The sequence below is a fragment of the Entelurus aequoreus genome, linkage group LG21, assembly GCF_033978785.1.
Source record: "Entelurus aequoreus isolate RoL-2023_Sb linkage group LG21, RoL_Eaeq_v1.1, whole genome shotgun sequence".
Classification (NCBI taxonomy): Eukaryota; Metazoa; Chordata; class Actinopteri; order Syngnathiformes; family Syngnathidae; genus Entelurus; species Entelurus aequoreus.
This window is the reverse complement of record NC_084751.1, coordinates 16859337-16878025: the sequence shown is the minus strand read 5'-3', so window position 1 is coordinate 16878025 and position 18689 is coordinate 16859337. Positions and strand designations below refer to the sequence as shown.

At 40.8% G+C, this 18689-nt stretch overlaps 1 protein-coding gene across 1 annotated transcript in view; it reads right to left on the bottom strand.

The window, feature by feature from the left end:
* ror2 (receptor tyrosine kinase-like orphan receptor 2) overlaps positions 1-18689 on the bottom strand; it is a 147191-nt gene that overhangs the window by 40606 nt on the left and 87896 nt on the right. Inside the window, exons 3-5 of the mRNA XM_062031076.1 lie at positions 10088-10375; positions 7161-7191; positions 4483-4604 (exon numbers count right to left, since the gene is read on the bottom strand). Of these exons, the coding sequence (XP_061887060.1) occupies positions 4483-4604; positions 7161-7191; positions 10088-10375 (441 nt within the window). The remainder of the gene's footprint in view (positions 1-4482; positions 4605-7160; positions 7192-10087; positions 10376-18689) is intronic.

The following is an 18689-nucleotide window of genomic DNA, read 5'->3' as shown; positions in this document are numbered from 1 at the left end:
TGTGCAACCTACTAATGCAACCTACTAATAAAAGTCTCAATCAATCAATCAATCAATCTCTAAGGGAGAGCCCCACCACCCGGCGGAGGAAACTCATTTCGGCCGCTTGTACCCGTGATCTTGTCCTTTCGGTCATAACCCAAAGCTTATGACCATAGGTGAGGATGGGAACGTAGATCGACCGGTAAATTGAGAGCTTTGCCTTCCGGCTCAGCTCCTTCTTCACCACAACGGATCGACACAGCGTCCGTATTACTGAAGACGCCGCACCGATCCGCCTGTCGATCTCACGATCCACTCTTCCCTCACTCGTGAACAAGACTCCGAGGTACTTGAACTCCTCCACTTGGGGAAGGGTCTCCTCCCCAACCCGGAAATGGCAATCCACCCTTTTCCTGGCGAGAACCATGGACTCGGACTTGGAGGTGCTGATTCTCATCCCAGTCGCTTCACACTCGGCTGCGAACCGATCCAGTGAGAGCTGAAGATCCTGGCCAAATGAAGCCATCAGGACCACATCATCTGCAAAAAGCAGAGACCTAATCCTGCAGCCACCAAACCGGATCCCCTCAACGCCTTGACTGCGCCTAGAAATTCTGTTCACAAAAGTTATGAACAAATGAGCTAATATTTGCAAAAAAGTTTGAATATTAAGTATCTTGTCTTTGCAGTCTATTCACTTTAATATAGGTTGAAAAGAATTTGCAAATTATTGTATTCTGTTTTCATTTACGATTTACACAACATGCCAACTTCACTGGTTTTGGGTTTTGTATATGGATAACGTGTATCTACAACCTTTTTATTAGACATTACAAATTACATGATGGTGTCACGTTCACGCCCCACCCCAACACTGTTACCTAACATAATGAATAATCATGATTTCAATATTGATTAAAATAATCTTAATGATTATTTTGGCCATAATCGTGCATCCCTTTGTGTGAGACTAGATTTCATACATGAACACAATTTTTATCTACATCAGGGGTCACCAACCTTTTTGAAACCAAGGGCTACTTCTTGGGTACTGATTAATGCGAAGGGCTACCAGTTAGATACACACTTAAATAAATTGCCAGAAGTAGCCAATTTGCTCAATTTACCTTTAACTCTGTTATTATTAATAATTAATGATATTTATCTTTGTGGAAACACTGATCATCTTAATGATTTCTCACAATAAATATATATAGAAACAGATAAATATCAATATGCAACACTTTATTTTTATATTTTCTCTAAGTGCACATTTTTCAAATTGAACATTTTCAAATGATCACTTCTAAGACAGTCTTGTGAAATCACAATATCCCATTTTAACTAGCTAGCCACTAATATTTTTTAACAAATCATGAATTACTTTGCACCATGTTTGTACAAATAATAACTCATGTAAAATACAAAAGTAAACTCTCAAATTTTTAAATCATGTCACACTTTGAACTGGACACCAAATCTGTTATCTGTTTCTTTGTCAGTTAGTTGGAAGCCTGGCATTGCATTCTGTTAACTAGTGTGTTGTACTCTGGTGTGTAACTTGACACTGCAACTCTGAGTGAGTCTTGCAGATGTGCATCAGTGAGGCGTGTTCTGTGTTTGTTCTTGATGAAGTTCATGTCAGAAAAGGCTGATTCACAAAGATAAGATTTTTCCTCATTGTTTGCGGAACCTTCTTAATCTTTTGGACATATTTTCACAGCAATCTGGCCTTAAGCTTAATTATGATAAATGTAAAATGTTAAGAATCGAAAATCTAAAGGGAACGTCCTTTCGAATGGAATGCAAAGTGCCTGTTTTGTGGACAGATGGACCAGTTAACATACTTGGTGTTGTTGTCCCAGAAAATCTGGAAGATCTAGGCTCAGTAAATTATGATAATCGACTAAGAAAGCTGGACAAAATTATGCAATTATGGAAAGGGAAATCCCTAACCTTGTATGGTAAAATGTCTATTACCAACTCGTTAATTATTCCTCAATTTATTTATTTGTTTTTGTCATTACCAGCTCCATCACAAAACTTTTTTAAGATTTATGAGCGGAGGGTCTTCGATTTTGTCTGGAATACCAGCTCCATCACAAAACTTTTTTAAGATTTATGAGCGGAGGGTCTTCGATTTTGTCTGGAACGGCAAACCAGAAAAGATTAAAAGAAAGGTTTTGTACACAGAGTATGAATATGGGGGCCTGAAACTTCTCAACCTTGAAGCTATGTGTCTGTCTTTAAAAGCATCAATTGTTCCAAAGATGTATTTAAACATTGAGTGGCACACAAATGTCCTGTTGGACAAAAAACATGTACTGTATCAAAAGAAATTGTATCCTTTTTTACAAGTGATCCCCTCCCTGAGAGTCTGCTGGGAAACATGGCGGGGTTCATAAAGGAAACAATCCACTCATAGTGGTGTTTTCAATTTTATGTGCCAGAAAAAAGAGACGATATTTTGCAGCAGTTAATATGGATGAACTCTAATATTGTAATAGATGGAAAGCCTTTCTTTTGGAAACATATGTTTGAAAGAGGAATCATTTTTGTCAATGATATTATCAATGAGAATGGTAAAATTATGAAGTATGATGAATTTAGGTATGGTGATGCTTGCTCAAGCTTTTCATTTTATCAACTAACTGGAGTAATTGGGAAAAGATGGAAACAAATAATTAATTATGGAACTACTAAATTATTAGTTTGTAAACCTCTAATAAGAAATTCTAGTTGGCAAAAAGGAACTAAAATAAATAGAAAAATATATAGTTTTTATTTAATAAAGTAATCTTTGAAGGCTGCCTCATACAACACAAATGGAAAATGGGAGGACTTTTTTGACTGCCCGTTGCCATGGGATGCCATATTAAAACTAATCTATAAAACCACTATCGATGTGCAAAATCGTTATTTTCCAATTCAAATTATATATTACTTCTTACCCACAGGGAAAATGTTAAAATTATGGAATATGACAGAGTCAGATGATTGCCGATTTTGTTGTCAGGAGCCTGAATCCACCCTGCATTTGTTTTGGTATTGTCATATTGTGTCTTTGTTTTGGGTGGAAGTTGAAAAAATGTGTTTAAGGATTGGTTTGTTTATGAAGCTTAATGTGTTTTCTGTTATTTTAGGAGAGTTCATTGACAATCATGATTTAGTCAATTTAATTATAGTACTCGGTAAAATGTTTATTTTTAAGGCCAAAAACAGATATTCACTTAGTATTACTTTCTTTAAAACATTTATTCAGTATTTTCTAACTTTAGAAAGTTACATGGTTGAAAACGATAATGATGCCAAAAAACATTAAAAAAAAGATGAGAAGTCCTCAAAGGCTTATTTTGAAAGTATAATTATGTTTATAGATTATATGATATCTGTTGTTGTGTTCCCTAATTTGAGTGACCTGGACATAATCTGGACTGTACATAAATGCTTATTTTGAAAATGTAATTTTGTTTATAAATTATATGCAATCTGTTGTGTTCCCTAATTTTTTTCTGTGTACATGAATGAAGGTGTGTGTTGCTGAGTCCGACTTGGACATTATCTGGACTGGGCCTGGTTTAAAAAACCCTTTAAACAAATCTAATTTCATTGACAACCTGGTCTGTTGCAGATAAGGCCCTTTTTTTAAAAATAAAATAAAATGAGATAAATAAATAAAAAACATTTTCTTGGATAAAAAAGAAAGTAAAACAATATAAAAATAATTACATAAAAAATAGTAATTAATGAAAATGTTAGTGGACCAGCAGCCTATACAATCATGTGTGCTGCAGGGACTGTGTCCCTTGCAGATGTGTTGTCTATGTTGTGGGAACCAGAATATTGGTAGCAGAAAGAAATAACCCCTTTTGTGTGAGTGGGTGTGGATGAGTGTGCATGGGGGAGGTTGTTTGGGTTGATGCACTGATTGAAAGTGTATCTTGTGTTTTTTCTATGTAGATTTAATTTAAAAAAAAAAAAAAAAAAAAAAAAAAAAATTATTTATTTATTTATTTATTTATTTTTTTTTTTTTTAGAACAGGCCCGCGGGCGACTCATCTGGTCCTTACGGGCGACCTGGTGACCCCTGATCTACATGGACACAAAGTTCAGTTACGTCTTATGGCCATCAGGTGCCACCTTGGAAAATGTTGTTTTAATTTTTTCATCTCTTATGTGCAATCTTGCACAATGTTCACATTTATTTTTTTTTTTTCTACCATATTACTCTGTTTATAATGCTTGTGTTGCTTTCATATGCACATTGAATTTCGACTTGAGGTCCATGAAACAGTGTTTCTCCCACAAAGGAAATTTCAATGTGTTGTTTGTGAGGTTTTTTTTAATAAAACTTGGTTCAAAGATTTCAGTTTAAGTACTTTTTGAAAATTTTGAGCCCATTTAAAAATACTGCGATGATAATGATAACTGTGATCATTTTTGTCACAATAATCAAGATAAGAAATGTTCATACTGTGACTTGTGGATGACTTGTCCTACCTGTGATGCGGTTTTCACTTTCTCCTTGCATCTGCAGAGACTCCACATAAATGCTCTGGTTGCCGATGAAGCGTGCACAAGCAATGCCACGGTATGGCTGGCAGAAACCTTTTTCTTGTGACCTAAGAGTAGTAGAAACAAACTTTCATCAATAATCAATTATTAGGTCAAATTATAATCATTTATAACAGGACAAACTGTATAGAAAATGAATGGATGGATTTTTCTAGCTTGTGTGAGAGTTCATTTTAATTTTATACATAAATAAAAGTGGACCATGTCTATACATTACTTTGTTGAATGAACCAAACATGGTCATCTTATTTACATGACAGCATGTCCTTTCTGTCTCTACATGTTTATAATTTATCATTTGTTCTCTGTATCGGGTGTGGCAGAGCAATTGCATTCATTAAATAATACCTCTTTATTTTGACTATGTGATTTATTTTTGCAGAGAGAGTGTCTGTCAGTGTGTTAGTTAGAAACTAGGGCTGTCACAGATAATGTATTAACGCATGCAATTAATCACCAAACTATCGCATTAAAAAAAACGCAGATTAATTGCACAATTTATTTTCAGCGCACATGGTCTTTACCTTCCCTCAACCTTAACTGAAAGGCGCAGGTTATTGTATGGTCAGCGATCCGGTCAATGCATATGTCACTGCAAAGATAAGTGTGCTCGCTTGTACATTTCACTTCGAAATACATCTCTACAGTACTTTAAAATAAACTCTGTTTTTTTTAACTGTAGATTTCAGGGGTGATCTGGATCATTTCTACTACACTGCCTTATGTTTATGTTACGAGGCTGCAACTTTTGTTTGTGTATGCTAGCGTAGAGTGGATGACTGACAAGAGTGTTCATTCTGCTTATTTCATTCCACTCTTGAACCCACGCACTTATGGGCGGATTTTGATGAAAGTTTCAGAAAAGGTAATAAAGAACAAGTGATTAAATTTTGGGGGTGATCTGAATCACTGTCTGGATTCAGGACTTTAAAAAAAATATTCTTTACTATTCTGAGATACGGCCTGGCGCTGGTTTTGCGCCCTACCAAGTGCTTTTCTAGTTGATATAGTTATATTTATATCCTGTTATAATTAGTGGTGGGTGGTCAGAGCCAGCGAAGCCTTCCCTGCAAGCCTAAACACTATCAGAAATACTTATCTACATTTGCAACTTAAATTCTACCATTTCTTTCTGTGTATTAATTTATTCTACAGTCTATAATCTTCATTTTGTAGCGTGTCTTTTGGTTACACTGCTTCCAGTACCTATGTGTATGTTCCGATTGTTTCGTCCAAACAATTCCAGCTTCTATATGTGTCCATGTAGATGTAATCTACTCAAGGCCTTCAGAATCAGGAGTGCAGGCCCAATATAATCTAAACTATATTAGCAAAGGGACTGTTTTTTCAACCAATCAGATTTCAGATTTGCTTCTCAGGGCCTGCATGCAGGTGTACCACAACATCAGAATTGTTCTGTCGTCTAATTGGTTGATCAGATCAAAAGTGCCTAAAATGACAAATTTACTTGGTGCCATACGTTCTTAAAATCCATTTTCAAAAGCAGAAAACTAGACATGGTAAGGGGTCAGCTAACCACATAGCTGGTTAGCTTGTAGGGGTGTGGGAAAAATTCGATTTGAATTGGAATCGCGATTCTCACGTTGTGCGATTCAGAATCGAGTCTCATTTAAAAAAAATCTATTTTTATTTATTTTATTTATTTATTTAAAAATGTTTTGTTTTTTTTAATTATTATTTTTTTAAATTAATCAATCCAACAAAACAATACAGCGCAATACCATAACAATGCAATCCAATTCCAAAACCAAACCCGACCCAGCAACACTCAGAACTGCAATAAACAGAGCAATTGAGAGGACACACAAACACGACACAGAACAAACCAAAAGTAGTGAAACAAAAATGAATATTATCAACAACAGTATCAATATTAGTTACAATTTCAACATAGCAGTGATTAAAAATCCCTCATTGACATTATCATTAGACATTTATAAAAAAAAAAAAAAAAGAACAATAGTGTCACAGTGACTTACACTTGCATCGCATCTCATAAGCTTGACAACACACTGTGTCCAATATTTTCACAAACATAAAATAAGTCATATTTTTGGTTCATTTAATAGTTAAAACAAATTTATATTATTGCAATTAGTTGATAAAACATTGTCCTTTACAATTACAAAAGCTTTTTACAAAAATCTACTACTCTGCTTGCATGTCAGCAGACTGGGGTAGATCCTGCTGAAATCCTATGTATTGAATGAATAGAGAATCCTTTTGAATCGAGAATCATGTTAAATTGAAAAAAAAAATGATTTTGAATCGAATCGTGACCCCAAGAATCAATATTGAATCGAATCATGGGACACCCAAAGATTCGCGGCCCTAATAGCTTGTGTCCGGGGTTTGTTTGCCCCATCCAAACCAGTACTTACCAGCTACAACTGGTTTAAGAAGAGTATTGCAAACTACTGCTGAGGATGTATTGGGTTTTTCTATAAATAATCAGCATCAATGGTGAGTATGATGTTTTTTTTTTTTTTAAATGTTATGATTTGTCATGTTATTATATAAATACTGAAAAAAAAAAAAAAAAAACTGATTCCCAACACACACAAAAGAACGTGCTGGCTTACGAATCATCTGGTCCATGCGTCGGCATCTGTCCTGTTGGTACACAATGATAAAAACATTGTTAAGTACGTTTTTAAAACAACAATCAATCAAAGCTAAATGCAAGTTGTGTGCTTTGTTTTTATTAAATTTTTAAAGCATATACTTTGTCAGTGCAAACAAAAGTCATCTAATGGACATGAAATACATTTTGGTGTTCAATACAAACACTTGCATTAGAACATTCAGGAGATTCTCCTAAACATTCAAAATATTTAACTAATAATGACTTGATCATTAATCCGTTGCATAGTGACACAGTGCCTCTCACGTAGTTTCAGTGTAGGAAGATGAAGTGAAGTGAAGTGAATTATATTTATATAGCGCTTTTCTCTAGTGACTCAAAGCACTTTACATAGTGAAACCCAATATCTAAGTTACATTTAAACCAGAGTGGGTGGCACTGGGAGCAGGTGGGTAAAGTGTCTTGCCCAAGGACACAACAGCAGTGACTAGGATGGCGGAAGCGGGGATCGAACCTGCAACCCTCAAGTTGCTGGCACGGCCACTCTACCAACCGAGCTATACTTGATAAAATATAAATCAAACAAGACGCCGTCAGATGGGATGCAAGCTACATGACGTAAGAGTATATTCTAGCCTTGCCAAGGAGCCAAGGAAACCTCTTGAATGTTTAAGTGCCTGAAGCGCACATACGTGTGTGTGCCACTGCAAAACTTTTGTGGATTTATAACACATTTAATCATCAATAAAGTTATACATGCGCAATGAAAAGTTAATTGTTTTTAACATCACAACACACTAACAAGAAGAAAGGGTACGTAATGTTTTTTTAAGTCGTTCGGGTGCTTTATACGCGTGTGCACTGTTACGCCCTCATCTACACAAATGGAAACACATGTAAGTAAATAACTTCATGATCTTCAGTTCTTATGTTTTTAATCATTAAATAAAGATTAAAACATGAGAAAATGTTTCACATTTCCTAGGACCCAAAGCAAAAAGTCTTGTTTGTCAAAGTTGTCTCATTAGCTGAAGTTCTGACAGCAATCGTATCCAACAGACCTCATCATAGTACAAGTCTGCGTTGGATCATGGCTAGGCTGGAAGCTGTTTATTTTCTTTATTTTAAATGTTTCTTTTTACATCCGAGCAGGAAAAGGTAGGACAACATTTAATCAAAACAAAGGCGAGTGGCCCCCCCAGAGAAGTAGTGAAAGAAGAAGAAAAAGACAAAGAAAAAGACAAAGGCAAAGGCAAAGAAGAAGACAAAGAAGAGGAAGAAAAAGAGGAGAAGACCCGGGGCACAGGGGGTCGTGGCCGTCTTCACTTCCCGCTCCCTCAAAAAGGGGGTGGGGGGAGTAGGCTCAGCCGGTCGGACTCCCGGCTTGCGTCCGGCGATGGAAGACTGTGGAGAGGCGGGGCCGGCAGACCGACAGCGAGGTAGGGCACACCGGAGCCCGCTCCAAGATGACGGCGAGTGAGCAGCAAGGCGGAAGAGACGCCGCAATCACTATAAGGTGTGTGGAGCGCGCAGCTGTAGGGAATGTAATTATCCTCTCGCACCGTATAAGAGGGCGACAGACGTAAACGTCGGAGAGAGAGACGGAGATGAGAGAAGGAGCCAGAGGGAGGCTGATGCAGAGCGAAAGAGGAAGAGAGCGCAAGGAAGATGACGACACGGTGACGCTGAAAAGCTGGAACGGAGGAGCGAGGCAAGCAGACGAACGGCAAGGCTGGAAAGCAATCAGCAGCAGACTTTATCTTATTTGCAAAAATAAAGAAGTCTACACCTGCTCACCAAGATGTCATGCTTCGATGGTCCTTGGAACCCACCCGACAGCTTGCGACTGTCACAGACACATATCATCTGTGCATCCCCTCAGGGTAGTCTAGTAATTTATGTATGTGTCAATATGAAAATATTACTTTGAATCCATTTTTAAATCCCTTTAAGAAGGTCCTGGGTTCGATCCTGGGCTCAGGATCTTTCTGTGTGGAGTTTGTATGTTCTCCCCGTGACTGCGTGGGTTCCCTCCGAGTACTCCGGCTTCCTCCCACCTCTAAAGACATGCTCCTGGGGATAGGTTGATTGACAACACTAAATTGTCCCTAGTGTGTGAATGTAAGTGTGAATGTTGTCTGTCTATCTGCATTGGCGCTGTAAAGAGGTGGCGACTTGTCCAGGGTGTACCCCGCCTTCCGCCCGTGTACAGCTGGGATAGGCTCCAGCACCCGCGACCCCGTAAGGACAAGCGGTAGAAAATGGATGGATGGATGTGCTTGAACAAAGAACAGTTAATATTGTATGTAGCTTTTAAACAAAAAAAGAGGTTTTAGCACATCAACATCAAATCCATAACAGCCCTTTACAATCTCATTAATACCATAGAAATGGACAACTCTTATTTTTTAGACACGATAAAGGCTAAAAGAGGAACTGCACTTTTTTTTTAATATTTGCCTATCGTTCACATTATGAGAGACACCAAGACAAGTTGTTTGTTTTTTTTTCCGCTTTCTAACATAAAAATCGGCTGGCTCTTGGTGGCTAGCAATTCAGCTAATGGGAGCAATCAATTCTACCTCCAAATCACTTTAAAAGGCATTCAAAAACCGTTCTATAACCTGTATAATAACCAAACTGTACAGATAATGTTATTGTAAGATTGAACACTGAGGAACTCTTTTTCTAGCGTAGTAACATGTCATATTAGCCCGTAGAAGCTAACTATAGCAAGAGATAAGCTAGCTTCTACATCAGCACGAAACGCGTTTGAGTTTGTAAAGCACAACACAAAGCGATAGAACACCAATCTGTTCATACCAATAGGCCAATAAAAAAGGCGTTGTGGGTCACAAAAGGATGCACTTTGGACCCTCTGCCAAAGACAGAGAAGGAGGTTAAAGGTCAATACCTGACTCTTACCTAGTTTGACGTAAAGCACCCCTGTGGCTGAGATGACTTTGAGCGAGTTGGAGGCGACACACTGATAGTAGCCGGTGTCTGTGGTGTCCAGGTCCTGGATGCGAAGCTTGGATCCTGCCTCGGTTTTGCGAATAGTGATGCGTCCTTGCTCCTGGACCACCGGCGCATCGTTTTTAAGCCAGCGTATGATCGGTCGTGGGTTCCCAACCACTTTGCAGTGCAGCGTGGCTGTCTGGCCCTGGAAGTGTGTGATGTTGTTGACTGGCTCCACCACCTCCAGGAAGTAACCTTGGCAACAGAACACACAATCAGATCACATTTAGCATGGATGACAAAAAGTCTCTGTGTAAAAAATTCCAAAAAAACACTTCATTCACAGCTATTTACAATCACCATAACTTAGTAACTTAATGTTTTTGGGATGTTGGAGGAATACTTGCAAAGTTTGCACAGAAATTGGAACCCAGAAAGTGTTGCTGTGAAGGCAGACCAAACCACATTGGCTGCAAGGTGGCATTTCAACATGTTGTGAATGTTAGCTGCTAGCCTTGCATTGCATTGCTTTATACCAGGGGTGTTCAACTCGATCGCACAGGGGCCCAAAATTCAAAGCAAACTTATGCTGGGCAAACAAAAACAAATCATTAATTATATCGCCCTTAATCACAAACGTCTCAAAGATTGGTTAGATTAAAAAAAAATTGTGACTTATGCAGAACCCAAAAACACAAAAAACAGGTAACAATAGGTAAAAAAAAAAAATTGGTTTTACATAATAGGTCCCCTTCTAATAGTGATAGTAATGAAAAAAATCACAGAGACGATGCAAACACAGACTTTATAACCTACTGAGTGAGCTCAAGGTGAATTATATTACATATATTTAGCTAACGGATGGTGTTAACCTATTACCACTAAAACCTAATCTAGCTAAATACATCTGGCGATTGCCAACCCGTCTCCTTTTTGGAGCCAATTTGGAAAAAAATCACTCTTAATACACCCCAGACTAATGGACAATCTTATAAGACATACGTTTATAGGGCGTTTGCTGTCTTTTTGAACGGAAAAATTCCCGGTTTTCCCGAAATTCCAGGAATTTTAACTACCGTAATTCAGAACACTCAAAGTGAATTGGCCATTTTTAAAACTTCCACATATCCCACATTTTGCAACCGATTCAAACCATTCCACCTTCGACATATTCATCTCATCCTGGACATTCAAGCTATAATTTTTCCACGTTCATCAAATTTCCAGGAATTCCCTGTGCTCCTGACCCTATTTTCACACTTTTTTTTTCTCGTTCAACTGGTCCTTTCACATTTTTCAATCCAGTTTCATTGTCAACACATTCCTCTTAATTCGGACAAAAAAACAAGTTTATTTGTAATCTAGAACCATTCCTGGTTTTCCAGGAATGCTGTAATACCATTTCTCAATTAAATAAAGGTTAATCTTTTAACATTTCTTGACTGATTTAAACAATTCAGACACCAACCAATTCAGCTCATTTAGGATATTTATGTTATTTATCTCCTCTCTGAGCTGCCACCTTACCGTGGTAGAGGAGTTTGCGTGTCCCAATGATCCTAGGAGCTATGTTGTCCGGGCCGCAAGGTAGTTGGTGCCTGTTGTGGCGGTAATCCTAGAACCCGTTGGTGGACACCGGCGGTGAGGGATGCCGTCAAGCTGAAGAAGGAGTCCTATCGGGGTCTTTAGGCTCATAGGACTCCGGAGGCAGCAGACAGGTACCGACAGGCTAAGCGGTGTGCGGCTTCAGCGGTCGCAGAGGCAAAAACTCGGACATGGGAGGAGTTCGGGGAAGCCATGGAAAACGACTTCCGGACGGCTTCGAAGCAATTCTGGACCACCCTACGCCGCCTCAGGATGGGGAAGCAGTGCACTGTCAACACCATGTATATTGAGGATGGTGTTCTGTTGACCTCGACTGTGGATGTTGTGGTTCGGTGGAGGGAATACTTCGAAGACCTCCTCAATCCCACCAACACGTCTTCCTATGAGGAAGCAGTTCCTGGGGAATCTGTGGTGGGCTCTCCTATTTCTGGGGCTGAGGTTGCTGAGGTAGTTAAAAAGCTGCTCTGTGGCAAGGCCCCGGGGGTGGATGAGATCACCCGGAGTTCCTTAAGGCTCTGGATGCTGTGGGGTTGTCTTGGTTGACAAGACTCTGCAGCATCGCGTGGACATCGGGGGCAGAACCTCTGGATTGGCAGACCGGGGTGGTGGTTCCTCTCTTTAAGAAGGGTAACCGGAAGGGTGTGTTCCAACTGTCGTGGGATCACACTCCTCAGCCTTCCCGGTAAGGTCTATTCTGGACAGTACTGGAGAGGAGGCTACGCCGGATAGTCGAACCTAGGATTCAGGAGGAACAGTGTGGTTTTCGTCCTGGTCGTGGAACTGTGGACCAGCTCTATACTCTCGGCAGGGTTCTTAAGGGTGCATGGGAGTTTGCCCAACCAGTCTACATGTGCTTTGTGGACTTGGAGAAGGCATTTGACCGTGTCCCTCGGGAAGTCCTGTGGGGAGTGCTCAGAGAGTATGGGGTATCGGACTGTCTGATTGGGGCGGTCCGCTCCCTGTACGATCAGTGTCAGAGCTTGGTCCGCGTTGCTGGTAAATCGGACACATTTTCAGTGAGGGTTGGACTCTGCCAAGGCTGCCCTTTGTCACCGATTCTGTTCATAACTTTTATGGACAGAATTTCTAGGCGCAGTCAAGGCGTTGAGGGGATCCGGTTTGATGGCTGCAGGATTAGGTCTCTGCTTTTTGCAGATTATGTGGTCCTGATGGTTTCATCTGGCCAGGATCTTCAGCTCTCACTGGATCGGTTCGCAGCCGAGTGTGAAGCGACTGGGATGAGAATCAGCACCATGGTTCTCGCCCGGAAAAGGGTGGAGTGCCATCTACGGGTTGGGGAGGAGACCCTGCCCCAAGTGGAGGAGTTCAAGTACCTCGGAGTCTTGTTCACGAGTGAGGGAAGAGTTGATCGTGAGATCGACAGGCAGATCGGTGCGGCGTCTTCAGTAATGCGGATGCTGTATCGATCCGTTGTGGTGAAGAAGGAGCTGAGCCGGAAGCAAAGCTCTCAATTTAACGGCCAATCTACGTTCCCATCCTCACCTATGGTCATGAGCTTTGGGTTATGACCAAAAGGACAAGATCACGGGTACCTCCGCCGGGTGGCGGGGCTCTCCCTTAGAGATAGGGTGGGAAGCTCTGCCATCCGGGAGGGGCTCAAAGTAAAGCCGCTGCTCCTCCACATCGAGAGGAGCCAGATGAGGTGGTTCGGGCATCTGGTCAGGATGACACCCGAACGCCTACCTAGGGAGGTGTTTAGGACACATCCGACTGGTAGGAGGCCACGAGGAAGACCCAGGACACGTTGGGAAGACTATGTCTCCCGGCTGGCCTGGGAACACCTCAGGATCCCCCAGGAAGAGCTGGACGAAGTGGCTGGGGAGAGGAAAGTCTGGGCTTCCCTGCTTAGGTTGCTGCCCCCGCGACCCGACCTCGGATAAGCGGAAGAAGATGGATGGATGGATGGATGGATTTAACGCTCACATTTACATTTAGATTGAACATTTAGGTTTACATTTAAGAGTTAGGTTTATATTTAATATTTAGGTTTTGATTAAAGATTTAGGTTTTTATTATTTTTTTATATAATTATATAATATTTAGCATTAACATCTAATTAAAACTTAAATGTGATTAAAATATGCTTAATCTGAGATTAACCCACTACTACCGACCACGCAGTCTGATAGTTTATATATCAATGATGAAATCTTAACATCGCAACAGCTGCCAATACGGCCGGGTTAGATTAGTAAATATTCTGCTGAAAACGTCTCGGTATGATGACGTTTGCGCGTGACGTCACGGATTGTATTGGGACACCATTGTGGCCAGCTATTAAGTCGTCTGTTTTCATCGCAAAATTCCACAGTATTCTGGACATCTGTGTTGGTGAATCTTTTGCAATTTGTTTAACGGGGACGGCGTGGCGAAGTTGGGAGAGTGGCCGTGCCAGCAATCTGAGGGTTACTTGTTCAATCCCCACCTTCTACCATCCTAGTCACGTCCGTTGTGTCCTTGAGCAAGACACTTCACCCTTGCTCCTGATGGGTCCTGGTTAGCGCCTTGCATGGCAGCTCCCGCCATCAGTGTGTGAATGTGTGTGTGAATGGGTGAATGTGGAAATAGTGTCAAAGCGCTTTGAATTCCTTAAAAAGGTACAAAAGCGCTATACAAGTACAACCCATTTACCATTTACCATAATGAACAATGAAGACAGCAAAGAAGAAAGCTGTAGGTGGGATCGGTGTATTAGCGGCTGGCTACAGCAACACAACCAGGAGGACTTTGAGTTGGATAGCAGACGCGGCTTTGGCTTCCAAACATTTGATCGCTTGCCCGTACATGCGTGCCGCTATGTGCATGTCACGTATGTAACTTTGGGGATATATATGTGCTGTATGAACTTTACGGAGGTGAACGGTACTTTGGGCTGTGGGATTGAGTGTGTTGTGCGGGTGTTTGAGTTGTATCGGTGGGTTATATGGACGGGAGGGGGGAGGTGTTTGTTATGCGGATTAATTTGTGGCATATTAAATATAAGCCTGGTTGTGTTGTGGCTAATAGAGTATATATATGTCTTGTGTTTATTTACTGTTTTAGTCATTCCCAGCTAAATATCAGGTCCCACCCGCCTCTCACAGCATCTTCTTTATCTGAATCGCTTCCACTGCCCTCAATCCTTCACTCTCACTTTCCTCATCCACGAATCTTTCATCCTCGCTCAAATTAATAGGGTAATCGTCGCTTTCTCGGTCCGAATTGCTCTCACTGCTGGTGGGAATGATTGTAAACAATGTGCAGATGTGAGGCGTTCCACAACCTGTGACGTCACGCTACTTCCGGTACAGGCAAGGCTTTTTTATCAGCGACCAAAAGTTGCAAACTTTATCGTCGATGTTCTCTAAGTCCTTTCAGCAAAAATATGGCAATATCGCGAAATGATCAAGTATGACACATAGAATGGATCTGCTATCCCCGTTTAAATAAGAAAGCGTCATTTCAGTAGGCCTTTAAATCTGCTAGAAAAGTGTGACTGAACTTTTACATTCGGCACCCCATAAAAAAACTTTATGTGTGTTCTTTGCTTTAGCAATAGTGAGGAGCTCAGAGGGAGGAGCTAAGAATAGAAACACTGCTCCTTCACATACAGAGAAGCGGGTTTAGGTGGCGTGGGCATCGAGGTAATTTTAGTTTGATGTCTTCCTGGTGAGGTGTTGTGGGTATGCCTAACCGGGGGGATGTCCCCGTAAAACCTAGGATTATATCTCGCACCTGGCCGAGAACCAATCAGTTTTCCTCTGGTTAAACTGGACAAGGTTGCCAAAGATCGAAAAGTCACCACTTGCCCAAGCAACCTTTGACGTGGAAAATGGAAAGATGGTTTACTAGTATGTCTACCGGTACAACTATTTCTATAGTAAAAATCACAATACTACAGGTTGTCCATAAAGTCTGGGTACAATGGGCAATTCAGACCTATTCCATCGAGTTCACCTGAATTTTGCAAAGCGCATCAAATTATGCATTGAAAATCCCGGGAATCATGTTCAAATATTATTTATCAACATTAGAATGAATTTTTAAAAAATATTTTAATAAGTATGTGTTTTTAACCATATACTAGTGACGTGCAGTGAGCTTTAAGGTTGGGGAGGCACTGACCCACTAGTCAGATTTACAAACATACAGTATGATGCTAAGTCACTGACTCACAATCATTGGTACTTTAACTTTAACTTAACAAGTCAGATTTACAAACATGACAGTACAGTACAATGGCACTGGCTTAAAATCACAAAAACACACAGTATGATGCTAGAATAAAACATTTCAACACACTTAGCACACAATTAACACAGCAACTGCAGAGCAGACACTAGACCAGGTGTCCCCAAACTTTTTGACTTGGGGGCAGCATTGGGTTAAAACAATTTGGCCGGGGGCCGGGCTGTATATACACTACCGTTCAAAAGTTTGGGGTCACATTGAAATGTCCTTATTTTTGAAGGAAAAGCACTGTACTTTTCAATGAAGATAACTTTAAACTAGTCTTAACTTTAAAGAAATACACTCTATACATTGCTAATGTGGTAAATGACTATTCTGGCTGCAAATGTCTGGTTTTTGGTGCAATATCTACATAGGTGTATAGAGGTCCATTTCCAGCAACTATCACTCCAGTGTTCTAATGGTACAATGTGTTTGCTCATTGGCTCAGAAGGCTAATTGATGATTAGAAAACCCTTGTGCAATCATGTTCACACATCTGAAAACAGTTTAGCTCGTTACAGAAGCTACAAAACTGACGGTCCTTTGAGCAGATTGAGTTTCTGGAGCATCACATTTGTGGGGTCAATTAAACGCTCAAAATGGCCAGAAAAAGAGAACTTACATCTGAAACTCGACAGTCTATTCTTGTTCTTAGAAATGAAGGCTATTCTACAAAATTGTTTGGGTGACCCCAAACTTTTGAACGATAGTGTATATACTGTATATATAGTGTATATATATATATATATATATATATATATATATATTCCTCGCACACTAATTGACTGAAAGAGTGCGCACTTGCTGCGTGCTCGCCCGACACTGCGGAACGAGCGCAATGATGTCACGTTATCGATGGGAAAATGCATTTTTAGACAATATGATATGCCTGAGCGGCTAGGAGACACCGAGAGTAACAAGCGGTGGAAAATGGATAAGAAAGGACAAATAAAAAAATTAAAAAATTCCAATTAAAACATTTAAAATATTTTTTAACTTGGGACTTCCCGCGGGCCGGATTTTGGGGACCCCTGCACTAGACAGTATATCTTGCCTTTACTTGTAAATGAAGTCCATTCGCCTTTCCTTCTGGATGAAGATCTCTATGACTATGACTGGATACCAATCCTTTTGAAATGAACGCATTATTTTCTGTCCTCGGACCACACACGTCGGAATCAAATCTTGCAGCTGTGGCGTTGGTCTCCCAGTAATAATGACTTCTTGTTTTGATTGAAAGTCCAGTCTTGAAAAATTCTTAATTTTTCCTTATCAAATCCTCCATTTTTAATACGAAAAAGCATCCCAGTTTGCAGTAGCAGTTGTTGTCTGTTGTTTTCTTCTTCTCAATCAATCAATCAATCACTGTTTATTTATATAGCCCTAAATCACAAGTGTCTCAAAGGGCTGCACAAGCCACAACGACATCCGCGGTACAGAGCCCACATAAGGGCAAGGAAAAACTCACAACCCCAATGGGACGTCGATGTGAATCACTATGAGAAACGTTGGAGAGGACCGCATATGTGGGTGACTCACCCCCCCCCCCCTCCCCCCCTCTAGGGGAGACCGGATGCAATGGACGTCGAGTGGGTCTGACATAATATTGTGAAAGTCCAGTCCATAGTAGATCTAACATAATAGTGACAGTCCAGTCCATAGTGGGGCCAGCAGGAGACCATCTCGAGCGAAGACGGGTCAGCAGCGCAGAGATGTCCCCAACCGATGCACAGGCGAGCGGTCCACCCCGGGTCCCGACTCTGGACAGCCAGCACTTCATCCATGGCCACTGGACCTGTGTCCCTCCTCCACAAGGGAGAGGAGGGCCTTTTTAAAGGCCTACTGAAACCAACTACTACCGACCACCAATGATGAAATCTTAACATTGCAATACATGCCAATACGGCCGGGTTAACTTATAAAGTGCAATTTTAAATTTCCCGCGAAACTTCCGATTGAAAACGTCTATGTATGATGACGTATGCGCGTGACGTCAATGGTTGAAACGGAAGTATTCGGACCCCTTTGGATCCAATACAAAAAGCTCTGATTTCATCGCAAAATTCCACAGTATTCTGGACATCTGTGTTGGTGAATCTTTTGCAATTTGTTTAAAGAACAATGAAGACTGCAAAGAAGAAAGCTGTAGGTGGGATCGGTGTATTAGCGGCGGACTACAGCAACACAACCAGGAGGACTTTGAGATGGATAGCAGACGCGCTATCCGATGCTAGCCGCCGACCGCGTCTATGATCAGGTGAAGTCCTTCGTCGCTCCGTCGATCGCTGGAACGCAGGTGAGCACGGGTGTTGATGAGCAGGAGCTCTGACGAGGTCCCGTAGCTGAGTTAGCTTCAATGGCGTTGTTAGCAAAAGCATTGTTAAGCTTCGCCAGGCTGGAAAGCATTAACTGTGTAGTTACATGTCCATGGTTTAATAGTATTGTTGATTTTCTGTCTATCCTTCCAGTCAGGGGTTTATTTCTTTTGTTTCTATCTGCATTTAAGCCCGATGCTATCACGTTAGCTCCGTGAGGTCCCGAAGCTAAGTTAGCTTCAATGGCGTCGTTAGCAACAGCATTGTTAAGCTTCGCCAGGCTGGAAAGCATTAACCGTGTAGTTACATATCCATGGTTTAATAGTATTGTTGATTTTCTGTCTATCCTTCCAGTCAGGGGTTTATTTATTTTGTTTCTATCTGCATTCAGGCCCGATGCTATCACGTTAGCTCTG